The 14581-nt window shown below is 38.8% G+C and overlaps 1 protein-coding gene across 1 annotated transcript in view; it reads right to left on the bottom strand.

Annotated features, from left to right (window-relative positions):
• VPS13D (vacuolar protein sorting 13 homolog D) overlaps positions 1-14581 on the bottom strand; it is a 196941-nt gene that overhangs the window by 99272 nt on the left and 83088 nt on the right. Inside the window, exons 47-53 of the mRNA XM_084651570.1 lie at positions 14070-14317; positions 8947-9138; positions 8119-8245; positions 6163-6305; positions 2007-2137; positions 1238-1413; positions 515-638 (exon numbers count right to left, since the gene is read on the bottom strand). Of these exons, the coding sequence (XP_084507696.1) occupies positions 515-638; positions 1238-1413; positions 2007-2137; positions 6163-6305; positions 8119-8245; positions 8947-9138; positions 14070-14317 (1141 nt within the window). The remainder of the gene's footprint in view (positions 1-514; positions 639-1237; positions 1414-2006; positions 2138-6162; positions 6306-8118; positions 8246-8946; positions 9139-14069; positions 14318-14581) is intronic.

The following is a 14581-nucleotide window of genomic DNA, read 5'->3' on the forward strand; positions in this document are numbered from 1 at the left end:
AATTGCAATTGCTGGCATGGAACTTAAATAATGCCTCACTTTAGGCATCTCCAGTGGATAGGGTATAGGACTGAGAATCAGGAGGCCTGGACTCTATTCCCAGCTATGCTATTAATGTGCTGTATGATACAGAACAAGTCATAAATCATCTAACACCTCCGTTTCCTCATTTGTGACAGTAATGATACCGATCCTCCTTTGTAAAAGAGCTTTGAGATCTATATATGAAAAAACACGTGCATGTTTTTCATGTATAGATGACGGTCAATAAATAAATAAATAAATAGATAATTCAGTAAGATGATGCTTTCTAGTAAGAAGCTCAGTAACACTAACTTGTTCTGAAAACTAAAAAGATTTTAATGCTGACATATACAAATGCTTCTCATGATGTGAACTTTCCAATCACTTCACTAGGCAAACCGGTGCAGCTCTTTTACAGAATAGTTGAGAATACATCAAGTACACACAATTAAAATGGTTTTTACTTTTCAATGGATCTATAGCTCTTTACCTTAGAAAAATTGTCTATGCGAAAAGGAGGAGGTAACTGATCAGTGTCACCAAATGAAATGCGGTACGTGGCTCCTCGAAGGGTAATTTCAACTCGTAAAAAGTAACATTTTCCGAGAGTGTCTCTGCAGAACAACAACAAAACAGCACAATACATTTAAAGCATTCATAAACTGGAGCTATAAACTAGTTCCTAGGTCAGCATTGTGTAACCAATGCTGCATCAATTAGTCAAACAATTTCTGGAACAGCTTAGGCATATATTAAAAAGGTACAGTAGAAAAAAAATGTAATCTAATCCTCCAGCTATACAACTGGCTTGGGCAGGACTTCCCCAAGGTAAGTGCAATAATTCATTATTTCTTTTATGCAATTCTGTTTCGATTGTTAAATTGTGCCCATCACCATGGTATGTGTAAGCTAAATCATCTCCATGCTGATAAAATCCTTGGACTTTAACACTGTAGTACATTTCTCTCTCTCACACATACGTAGACTATTTCACAGCAAATGTACACAAGCATTCACAGCTCTTTTAATTAAGATACTTAACAGTCCACCAGTCAGAAAGTATCTGCTTTTCACGTTAAACCAAAGAAAAACAGGTCAAACACAAGAGAAGCAGACATCTGACATGTTACTGTAGTCACAAGTTTAGACATTTGCCTCTTTAGCAGACACAGAAGACAACTTTAAATATATATCATCCATGTACAGCAACTACCTCATATTGATATGGAAGGAGCTATTTTTGTTGACTTCAAAACCCCCAGACCAAACGCAGTTTGGAACCTCCATTAGCCGTACACATAATAATTGATCATAATCGTTACGTGGCCAGTGGAACACAACGCTGGAACCAGGAAGAGTGGAGATATAGCCATCAGGATTTGACGTACCCTAATAACAAAAAGACAGGCGGTAACATCACCACTACCTTAAAAACAACACACTATAAATAATCTATACAGACCGTGAAATTTGAATGAAGCAATTTTTTCATGAAATGAATGGTGGCAACTGGATACACAGGAAAATATATTCTCATAACCAAGTATTAATAGTAGTTTATATTTTTCACACCAACTTTCATCCTGAAGCATCTCCAAATAATTTACCATTATATATAAACATCGCAATGGCATCACTTCCTGGATGGAGGGGACCAGAACCTGTCTTCACAGAACGTGTTGCGCAATGATAGGGGGAGGGGATATTTTGGGAAAGGGCACACGTACAAACCCCTATTTCTTTAAAAAGGGTCACAGGATCTTTAATGTGCATACAAATTATATAGGAGCTCATTTTTCAAGGTCTGATCCAACAGCCTTACAAGAAACTCAGATATATCTAATTCAGAAAGGCAGAGTCAACACTATTGGGATTTTACCTTATGATAATTACACTTCCCCTTCTTTAAAGATAATCTTCTATGAAATATGTTTATGCTATTAAAAAATAGCAAATATTTGCTAGTAGAAAGGTAGTCTTACCTGACCTCTGGCAAATTCCCGTTGAGCAAAGGCAAGCTTGTGTGATGATTTATTATCTAATAGGTAACGGGGTGCAAATGTTACCACGCAAGTGTCAATATAACGACCTCTGCCCTTCTTAACATCAATACCTAAGAAGAAGAAAGTCTGTTAAAAATAAAAATATCTACTGTCTGAAAAAAATATTTAGTATAAGAAATGTAAACTTTTAAAATAATGTTTCTCAGACGCAATGCATATGTTCTACAGCTTGCACAGATTTCAAACAGAAATAGTAAACAAAATCTGGTTTATATAATGCCACTTGCTATATTTTTTTATTGTCTATAAAGTGGAATGTAGTAGTTTAGTCTTGTCAGCATTATAGATGGCACAATAGCATGTGCCTTGGGGTCCTTTTCAGAAGTTACGTTTATTTTCCTCTTCAAAAGAATGGTCCAAACCATCTTCAGTTGGAGTCTTAGAGATGTGAAGTAAGTTACCATGAGCTCCTCAAATCATGAAAACCAGGTACATGAACACTGATAGGCAAACAAACACCCCAGAAGTTCCTCAAAACACATTGCGGGAAAAAGCACTTCATTGTGAAAATTCAGCCTGAGGTTTCAATGAATGGTAGTGTTCTGAAAGAGGAATAACTGTGTCCTTGGGGCACTGACAGAGAAGTGAGTAGTCATGCTCTCCCATCCCTTTTACTGGCTTACCTAGGTTGCTGTGCAGCAATTTCTTAGAGATGGGTAAAATGAGACTACACTGCAGTTCAAACTAGGTGAGCCAGAATCATGTTTGAACAAGGCATTAAAGGATATGGGTGAAGGACAGTGAGTCAAAGCAGTGCCTAACAACCAATTCCTAAAATAAAATTTTCATCCCATAAAATTCAGTGGGTTGCTTGGCCCTTAGGCACCAAAAACATGAAGCATTATATCCAAATTGCTGATTACTGAGTTCTAACACCTTTGGGCCTCCCTCCCTTTTGTAAATTATCTGTCTTTTTCTTTCAAACAGCTGCTTTAGTGGTTCTTCCCTTCCATCCAATATTCCACCCCTGCTTACTCCAGAAGGTAAAAATGCCTTTAGGAAAAAGTGAAAAATTATATGAACACCACGAGAAAGGAGAAACACCCTGGAAACAGACATGGAATAAAATGAAAAGGGGGGAAAAAAAAGAAGACAGGAGAGAGGTCTGGAAACAAAAGCACCTATAAATACCCAACATGAAAAACACCAAGGCAGTATATGGCATAGAAGCTATAGTAGAGACATCCAAAAGAAATTCAGGAAATATGCAACAGTGCCTTTAGCGACTGTCAAAATGGTGCTTTGAAAACTACTACATAAGTGTAAATATGTAAACATAGGAAGCCTTAAAGGACAGTTTGCAAACAGAGGTCACAGAAACTCGAAGAGCACTGAGGAAATACAAAATAAAAAATAGCTCAGATAACTCACACTGTCATTGCTTGGAGAACATATTTTAATTACTATAGTTGCTATTCCAAATAATTCAAGTATTCCTATTGAACTTCTTTTCAATACTACATGATTCAATTCTTTTCTGCTACACCCCAGAAAACTGTAAGAGCTTTTGCTTCCTTTATTTTCCTTAGGATTTCCGCTTCTATCACTATCAATAGCAGCATGTGCTAACATGCTTCTATGAAAATCCTTCACGTACACTGAATCAGAAAACATTGTAGCCAGTGGTGCACTTCCTTAGGCTAGAATCAACAAACCTGATGCAAGCAAATAATGTACTAAAAATTTGAAATATGGACTAATTTAATCTATATTCTCTCACTCAATTTGACAGCACACATGTATATCAGGTTAACTGCAATATTCATATAAAAGTTCCAAGTTATTTTAAGAGAAACGCAAAAAACCGACATACTGGCGAAGCTTGTTTTTGTATTAAGGACCCAAAAGTGAAATGAAGCCAAAATTTTAGCTATTTACTTTTCCCCCCTGTGTATTAGACTAAACGTGTAGAAGTGACAATGGTAAATTTACACAATCAATTACAATTTGTGACAGCTTGTTTTGACACCAAGGCATGGGTAATTTGTCTCATGCCTTAGTACTTAACATTGCAACAAGATTCCTACAATGCATCAGGAGAAAAGGCCCAAATAACATAAGATTTATACTTCAAGGATATGTTTCAGAGTAGCAGCCGTGTTAGTCTGTATTCGCAAAAAGAAAAGGAGGACTTGTGGCACCTTAGAGACTAACCAATTTATTAGAGCATAAGCTTTCGTGAGCTACAGCTCACTTCCTCAGATGCATATCGTGGAAACTGCAGCAGGCTTTATATATACACACAGAGAATATGAAACAATACCTATTCCCACCCCACTGTCCATAAAGCCTGCTGCAGTTTCCACGATATGCATCTGAGGAAGTGAGCTGTAGCTCACGAAAGCTTATGCTCTAATAAATTGGTTAGTCTCTAAGGTGCCACAAGTCCTCCTTTTCTTTTTACTTCAAGGATATGTTATTTGCAATGCAAAACTACCACCACAGTTTCACTCAATGATCTTTTAAAGACAACTGCTTTGGGAAATGTACCAGCCTGTTACGTTTTCCATTAACTGAAATAATATTCCTGAACAGCCCCGCCTTGTTAAAATATGACCTGTGCTGTCTTGCTTCACAAGCTGCAACAAATGAAGTTCTGAACCTGAAACATGGCCTCAGAGAGAAAAACCTCTCTATTCAGAGGGTGGGGCAAACATCTTTTAATGAAAAGGAAAAACTGACACACCCCAAATTTTAGGGTCAGATCAAGATGGATTACTTTCTATTACACACACAGTGTCAGCAAGGTTTATGCAGCCGCTCAGATTGCATTTCAGTAGTATTGCAGTCTGTTCATACTAGAAACCTCGAAGTGTTAATGGAGATTTCCATCTCGTATGTCACAGGGGCCAAGGACCAGACCCAGAAGACGTTACTTTAGTTCTACATTCTTAACAAAAGGTCAGAAGCTGAGCCTTCTTTGGTAGGATTTGGAGTGTTCCCGTGCAACATTTATTAACAGAAATGATTACAATCAAGTTGCTGGGATTATGATGTTTAGAAAGAGGCTAGTCAGAAATGATCTTTACAGAAAAATCAAATAAAACAAAAATTTCCACTAATGTTAAAATAATGGAGCAGGAGCCTTAGGCCTAGAGAAAGAGCTCAATTAAATTTCTCTCCAGTCCTATGAAAGCACCCTTAGACTGCTGAAGGAAAGGAGAGATGGGGGATGCATTTCCTTCAAGTTTTTTTTTTTAAGACTTTTTTTAAATTGGTATTTGAATGAATATATCTATAAAATTCATTTATTCCTCTGGCAAATGTAAGCAGTTTAAATTCTCTTCAAAACTTGAAGTGGATTACCTGACCATTCATTTTTACACATTAACTAACAAATCACATAATTCTATGTTTTCAGACATACGTGGATGTTTTTCAGATAGGTTAGATGAGAATTAATCAGAAAAGAGGCTATGAAGAAAAATGGAAGCTGCTGGGTTTGGGTGCTGAGTTTTTTTGAAAACCTGACCGTGGTAATTATAAGTAACACCACATAATATTTTAAAGCACTTTACCCTCTTTATTCTTACAACACTCTTGAGGGGTAAGTACAGTAGTTATTATCATTTTACCGATAGGGAAACTCAGGTAAAGTTTAAGCTATTGCTCAAGGCCACAAAAGATATCCATGTTACAGTTAGAATTAGAACACAGGTATTCCAGGCCCCTGGTCCCTGTGTTGAGATTTTACCACTGTCTTATTATATTAACCTTTCCCAGTTAGAGACTTGTTTTTATATCCAATTATGCCACGGGTATAATGAGTTTAGTAGCCTAAATCTGTCTCCATCATAAGAGCACTGCATAATTCAATGGAAAACACTTGACATAGCAATTCACGTTAGGAATTCCCTTTTCACTGAATAATGAAGTTATAAATGAAGTTAAATGCAGGGAAGCTTGCTCCCCAAAAGTCTTTATAGTCACTGCAGTATTTGAGAGACCGAGAGTATGTATGTGTGGTTTTGTTTGGAGAGGTAGAGGAAAAAATTTTATTTCTTACTGTTATACAGAGGCAAAGGTGGTTGCACCATTTCTGTAATATTTAACAAATTGATCCATGATTACATACCAATGTTATAAATCAGGCCAGGTCGGTTTCCCTGCTGGATCACTTTAAGGGCTCGGACACCGCTGCCTCCATCCAGTGAGAATCCCTGACACCAGCCAGGCATACCTTTGGGATGGATTCCTTTTCCAATTCGCATTGTACAACTATGGGTAACGAAAAAACATGCTGATTAACTCATCTAAATAATGGGATAAGTATCAGAACAATACTTTGGCAGTTTTTCTGCTGAACCTAGATGTATTCAGACTGTATATAGTATCAAAACTATTACAAACTAAAAGCAAAATCTCTTGCCTAGTAATAATACATTACATATTTTAGCATGTTTTATCTAAAATTCTTTAAGCATCTTGCAAACATTAATGAAAACTCAATGGCCACAGGAGGCAGGCATTAACAACACTATTTTTCAGGTGGGTAAACTGAGGCAAGGAGAGGCTCAGTGATTTGAATAGTTTTTTTTAGAAGTAAAATATCTGTGTGACTATAAACAAATTTCAAATCACATTTTCCTAAAATTAGCAACCAACTTAGTATTTTTACCTTCTGTTTTCAATTTTTTTTTCCATGGCAGACCAGTTAAACCTCTTAATAATCAACAAATCTAGGTTTCCTTTCAATAATAATAATCACCACCACAACTACCAAGGTTTTATATAGCACTATTCATTAGCTGAACTCAAAGCACTTGAAGAAACTGTGATGTGCTCAGTAAAATGTTGCCAATTTTTCTTCCTCAGATTAGGTTCAACTTAATATTATTTCTCAGACCACATCACAAAAATCAGCATCACAATTGGCAGTGTCCATTATCTTTCTGACAATCTCAACAGAAGGGCCTAGGAATTAAAATAGGCTTGGAGAGACTTTTTCATTTACCAAACTGGATTTTTTTTTTTAAAGTCTTGATTTTTTTCAATATACATTTTCACCAATGATTAAGAATGATCATTAAAGAGTGAATCATGTTTCCAGAGGGCAATCCATTAAGAAATCTCCTGACAGACTGCTGTATCTATAGCATTCCTTGCAACCATACATGGGGATTGATGATCAGTGGATCCATGTAGTAGCAGATTCTCCCAAAGAACAACTGGGTATAGCTAGGCAGGAAGCCTGTGCTGAGATAAACTTCATGATGCACCAGGGTTAAACGACTCCAAAATCCTGTCATTCCCTTGTGCATCAGAAACATAGCAGTTCTGCTGCAAGTAGTAGTTAACTCATATATGAAATGGGTAGTTTGGGACAGTTTTTGAGGCTAATGGATATGTTCAGAATAATAAGTCAAAATAGGTGGGAAAATCAGCAAAGAACTGAGCAATGAGTCACTGAAGCAGTAATAAGCCACCACAAATTACAAAGATGCCTCAATTTTCCTTTTTTGCTGTTAAATACTTTCAATATATTTAAATTAGTATTTTTATAAATATATATGCATGTGTGTACATATATATATATCATTTAAAACCGTCCATGTTTTTGACGAGTTCAGTCAATTAAATTCAAACTCAAAAAGGTAGACTTTTTTTAAACACACGTTTTGAGTAATTGTTTGATGTTTATCCTATGTGCCTATTACTTGATGTCTTTTTATGCTAGTCAAATTATTTTAGTTGTAGTAAGGACATTATCAGAGTGAGCAGTCTAGATTTTCTTGCTTTACCAAGTTATGAAAAGAAGCATGATTTCCATACATGTAAAATAAAAAAAAAACAACACAGCAGACTGCTTTTACAATAAAACTAGCCAACCAAATAGTTAGTTTTCAGTATCAAATGTCTAAATAGTGAGTAAGCTCATTTCAGTATCTCAAACTAAACACCTTACCAGGTCATCCTGCCAACAAAGGCTTTTTCCTACAGGATATTCATACTTAAATATCAGCACCAGATTCTCTCACTAATTAATTTTCATTCTTTGTAAGCATTTTTCCTTCCCATCAACATTACTTACAAGTTTGCCTGTTCTTTATCAGCATAACAGAAGAGAAGTGGGCTCAGGCTTCTAGCAAGCTCATGTTCTTCAAACTGACCTGCAGCATCTGTCTTTGCATTGTCCTGTCTGAAGATCAGTGGTAACCCTTTGAAAAAAAAAAAATCATAAATGAAACTTTAATTTACACTCAAATGTAAAACAAAAATATACTTCATTCAGGACCAGGGTCTATATTATTAGTTGTGAAAATGGGAACAAGTTTCAGAACAATTTTAAATTTTTATGTAGTATGTAACCCACTGGTCAGCATATTCAACTCTGTGTCTGATCCCCCCAGGATATGAGATTGTTACAACTCCAAGCTACACAACCTGGCTTTTTAGATCAAGCTGCAGAGTCTGATGCTTTCAACTCTAGAGTTCTCTGCTTTATACCTTTGTATATTGGCCAAGATGGCATTATCACAATACAATTATTGCTTTAGACTTCTGTGACTTGATGAAGGTTCTCGAAGTGTTTGAAAAACAAATTCTAACATTTTATTTTGATGTACACAGAGCCTAACCAAGACTCTAACTTCGGCACCTTACTACATTTAAAAATGCATAAACTACCAAGATTTAAAATCTTCATTGCAGCAACTCAGTCATTTCATGGTTTATGAGATACCTTCACAATGAGAACGGATATTTGCTACTTGATACAGCCTATTTTCTGCAAATTCATTTTCTTTAATCCATTTTCAAAAGTTGTGCATGGCTGCATAGCAAATCAATACTAAACAGCATCCTCACTTCCAGGTGAGTGACGGTCATTAACGGTTATGAAAGGCTAAGTTAAACATACCGGTTTTGTTAATCAGCCAATATGGCGCAGAAATGTATATTTTTAGAGACCCTTCAGCTCGACATACAATCCTTATGGTTAGGTTTAGTTGTCGCTTGTTGACATCGTACAATCGCATTCGGACCATATAGTTTTGTGTCCCAGGAGGAATCAACAGCTCCTTGCATAGTGGAAAGTTTTCCAATGACACGCCTAAAAAACAAACACACACAAAAAAAAACATGTTCTCCTGACTGTTCGGAGAAAGAGTCAAGTCTTCCTGGAATATTTCGTACAGCTTTCTATGATTTTACTTCCTTTTAAAACTACCTGTTTAACTTTTGAACATGAGCTAAGAAGCTACTGTCATCACAGTCCTCAAACTAAATCTCAAAATGATAAATATGCCTTGGGCAGGCCCTCTGCATAAGGGCAAATTTCACCTGTTGAGAATATTCTCACAGCTCAGCCAGTGTTGAAAAAAATAATTCTGTCATATCTCACTATCTTCCTTCAATATCAGTATTTCTAACACTCACACGGACACTACTCAGAGAAGAACTACCTCATACCAGCCTGATGTGCATTAACTATCTGTGTGGATACTGCAGCTGAGCACTGAGAATTCCCTAGTGCACTTTGATCAAAGCACACTACTGAACCTTTCAATGCACAGCCATGAGGTCCACATAGACAGTTAAGGCGGAGCAGGCTAGCATGAGGCAGATATATACCCCAGCTTGCTGTGAACTAAGTTTTTGTACAGCCAAGCCCTCTCAGTACACTAAAATCTGAAACTATCCTAACTTGGAAATTTAACATATTACAAATACAGTGTTACCGTCTTGCGATTTTACTGCAAGTTTTGCAACATTAGGTATTCTTCTTTAAGACCCAGCTCCTGGAATGAAGTGATTTTGTGAGACACTCAGCTTTAATTAAGGGAGGAAGGGGGAGAAATAAGCTTCTAGACCTGATGGTTCTATTGAAAAAAGTCTTACAAATGTGACCCGAGTGTACCATAAAGGCATAGAAACCAGAAAGTAAAGAAAAAGAACCCCAAAATAATTACTTTTTTAAAAAAAAACATGATTTTAAAGCCAATTTCCTGATTTTGTGGGCCTGGCTCATCATTTTTGAATGCTTAGGGTTGCCAATACTGCAAATATCAGAAACAGAATGGTTGGGATATGTATGTACATATTGCACTTCACATTACATCTGTCTCTGGTCTTTCACAGCATTTCACAGTTAGCCATGACCAGGCCCCTTCCTGACTGAATTCTGTATAGGATATCTAATAAGAGAGATGCATTTTTCTTTTCAGTTTAGAGTTCAATAAGACAGGTTAAAACTTGAGTGTAGAGAAGGACAATCATATTTTGCTGCAAACACTGGACAAGGAGAAGCTACTGACTCTCATTAAAGAGAAAAGGAGTACTTGTGGCACCTTAGAGACTAACCAATTTATTTGAGCATAAGCTTTCGTGAGCTACAGCTCACCTCATCGGATGCATACTGTGGAAAGTGTAGAAGATCATCTTATATACACACAAAGCATGAAAAAATACCTCCTCCCACCCCACTCTCCTGCTGCTAATAGCTTATCTAAAGTGATCACTCTCCTTACAATGTGTATGATAATCAAGTTGGGCCATTTCCAGCACAAATCCAGGTTCTCTCACCCCCCCACCCCCACACACAAACCCACTCTCCTGCTGACAAAGGAGGTGCTGTTGTCATCATGAATAGGTCGGAATATGAACAAGAGGCTGCTCGGCAGCTCTCCAACACCATTTTCTACAAGCCACTACCCTCTGATCCCACTGAGAGTTACCAAAAGAAACTACAGCATTTGCTCAAGAAACTCCCTGAAAAAGCACAAGATCAAATCCACACAGACACAGCCCTGGAACCCTGACCTGGGATATTCTACTACCACCCAAGATCCATAAACCTGGAAACCCTGGGCGCCCCATCATCTCAGGCATTGGCACCCTGACAGCAGGATTGTCTGGCTATGTAGACTCCCTCCTCAGGCCCTACGCTACCAGCGCTCCCAGCTACCTTCGAGACACCACTGGCTTCCTGAAGAAACTACAATCCATCGGTGATCTTCCTGATAACACCATCCTGGCCACTATGGATGTAGAAGCCCTCTACACCAACATTCCATACAAAGATGGACTACAAGCCGTCAAGAACGCTATCCCCAATAATGTCACAGCTAACCTGGTGGTTGAACTTTGTGACTTTGTCCTTACCCATAACTATTTTACATTTGGGGACAATGTATACCTTCAGATCAGCGGTACTGCTATGGGTACCCGCATGGCCCCACAGTATGCCAACATTTTTATGGCTGATTTAGAACAACGCTTCCTCAGCTCTTGTCCCCTAATGCCCCTACTCTACTTGCGCTATATTGATGACATCTTCATCATCTGGACTCATGGAAAAGAAGCCCTTGAGGAATTCCATCATGATTTCAACAATTTCCATCCCACCATCAACCTCAGCCTGGTCCAGACCACACAAGAGATCCACTTCCTGGACACTACAGTGCTAATAAACGATGGTCACATAAACACCACCCTATACTGGAAACCTATTGACCGTTATTCCTACCTACATGCCTCCAGCTTTCACCCTGACCACACCACACGATCCATCGTCCACAGCCAAGCTCTGCGATACAACCGCATTTGCTCCAACCCCTCAGACAGAGACAAACACCTACAAGATCTCTATCAAGCATTCTTACAACTACAATACCCACCTGCAGAAGTGAAGAAACAGATTGATAGAGCCAGAAGAGTTCCCAGAAGTCACCTACTTCAGGACAGGCCTAACAAAGAAAATAACAGAACGCCACTAGCCGTCACCTTCAGCCCCCAACTAAAACCCCTCCAACGCATTATTAAGGATCTACAACCTATCCTGAAGGATGACCCAACACTCTCACAAATCTTGGGAGACAAGCCAGTCCTTGCCTACAGACAGCCCCCCAACCTGAAGCAAATACTCACCAGCAACCACATACCACACAACAGAACCACTAACCCAGGAACCTATCCTTGCAACAAAGCCCGTTGCCAACTGTGCCCACATATCTATTCAGGGGACACCATCACAGGGCCTAATCACATCAGCCACACTATCAGAGGCTCGTTCACCTGCACATCCACCAATGTGATATATGCCATCATGTGCCAGCAATGCCCCTCTGCCATGTACATTGGGCAAACTGGACAGTCTCTACATAAAAGAATAAATGGACACAAATCAGATGTCAAGAATTATAACATTCATAAACCAGTCGGAGAACACTTCAATCTCTCTGGTCACGCGATTACAGACATGAAAGTTGCGATACTACAACAAAAAACTTCAAATCCAGACTCCAGCGAGAGACTGCTGAATTGAAATTCATTTGCAAATTGGATACAATTAACTTAGGCTTGAATAGAGACTGGGAGTGGCTAAGTCATTATGCAAGGTAACCTATTTTCCCTTGTTTTTTTCCTACCCCCCCACCCCTTCGGACGTTCTTGTTAAACCCTGGATTTGTGCTGGAAATGGCCCACCTTGATTATCATACACATTGTAAGGAGAGTGATCACTTTAGATAAGCTATTAACAACAGGAGAGTGGGGTGGGAGGAGGTATTTTTTCATGCTTTGTGTGTATATAAAAAGATCTTCTACACTTTCCACAGTATGCATCCAATGAAGTGAGCTGTAGCTCACGAAAGCTTATGCTCAAATAAATTGGTTAGTCTCTAAGGTGCCACAAGTACTCCTTTTCTTTTCTCAAATACAGACTAACACGGCTGTTACTCTGAAACCTGTAATTAAAGAGACAATTTCTTTCAACTGTAGTATCTCAAGATCAGAGATAAACTTATAGATACATCAAATGAAGTCTACACTGCACCTCTGAAAATATCAGCATCAGTTTCCTCCTACCACCAGTATTTCTCCAAGACCTCCATAGTTTGTTGGCCCAAAACAATTACTTCTACCTTGCAAGACTAATGTGGGGACCAGATGACTCTCTACTAATGCCTCCCCTTTGAGTTTTGTATGCTCTGAAAGTCTTCAAACCCCTACCAGTGAGAGGTACACTAATCATCCCAGCTACTCAAACCCTATCAAATCCTCCTGGTGACAAGTGCCCACAAACTGACATAACCTACTCATTTGACAGAGCCTTTAAGGATGTGTCTACACAGCAACTAGACACCAGTGGCTGGCCCATGCCAGCTGACTTGGTCCTGCTTTGGAGGAGGGGGTTGGACTAGATGACCTCCTGAGGTCCCTTCCAACCCTGATATTCTATGATTCTATGACTTGGGCTTGTGCTGCAGGGCTGTTTCATTGCTGTGCAGCCTTCCAGACTTGGGCTGGAGCCCAGGCTCTGGGACCCTCCCACATCACAGGGTGCTAGAGCCCAGGCTCCAGCCCGATCCTGTAAGTCTACACAGCAATGAAACAGCCCTGCACCCTGAGCCCAAATTGGCTGGCATAGGCCAGCCATGGTTGTCTAACTGCTGTGTAGACATATCCTAACACTCCAGGATGTTGCATGGAGACTACAAGAAAGCCCACAGATGTTTTACACTGTGCTTGATAACACCTAGACTTGTCCATGACAAGATACCATTTTGAATCTCTGACCGAAATTAAACTACACCAACTCAAGCCACTAGAGACTCTTGTTTGGCTCCTTTCTGGCATTATTTTCGCTGCGTATGGGGAACAAAAAGGGAAAGAGGTGAGGGAAAAGGGGAGCAACTCAGATTTCTATCAGACGTTCCGATTATTAATTTTTTTTCTAAAGGGGGGGGTGGGTGTGTGGGAGTGAGAGAGAGAGAGAGATGAACAATTTCATAAAGGCTGCAACCCAATGAAAACTGGGAATTTAACTGGGAATTGGTCCTGCTTTGAGCAGGGGGTTGGACTAGATGACCTTCTGGGGTCCCTTCCAACCCTGATATTCTATGATTCTATGATTAAAACATCACATTGTTAAAAAGCTTATTTTTCTTTTTGGTGCCATAGCTGTTTGTATAACAAAACATGCAGTCACTCTGAGCTGCTCTTGTAGTAGCCACAAATAATAATACCTCTATAATGCCTTACCAAGCTCAATGTTCTGAGATGTATCCGCTGTGTGCAGTGCTGCCTCCTTGCCAGGTTTTAGTGTCCCGTTAATCGGCATCCCTTTAACATAAAATTCGAGTTCACAAGGTAGCAAGTTACAGATTCCCACAGTTGGCAGGAGATAAATGGTATGCCCAGGCTGTCTGAAAATCTGTTTAGCACGGTCAGAAAATATGTTTGAGGGCATGTAATCTGGATAATTCTCTTTCTTTATAGCCACACAAAACCTATGAAGAAAGACAGATGCGTGTGAAAAAAGAGCAATGGACTGAATGGAATAGCTGTACTTTGGCTTCGTTAGCACTTGAATCTCATGCCACAGTGCAATTTACACAATTCAAAACCCATACAGCATTTAGAATTAACTCTCCATAATAAACATTTTAAACTTGACTGTAAAATATTCCAAATATTTTGCACTTATATTGACTCATCTGATACTCTCAAAACAGTTTACAAACAATTACACCTCATAACAAATCTGTGAACTA

The sequence above is a fragment of the Lepidochelys olivacea genome (genome assembly GCF_965140295.1).
Source record: "Lepidochelys olivacea isolate rLepOli2 genome assembly, chromosome: 18".
Lineage (NCBI taxonomy): Eukaryota > Metazoa > Chordata > Testudines > Cheloniidae > Lepidochelys > Lepidochelys olivacea.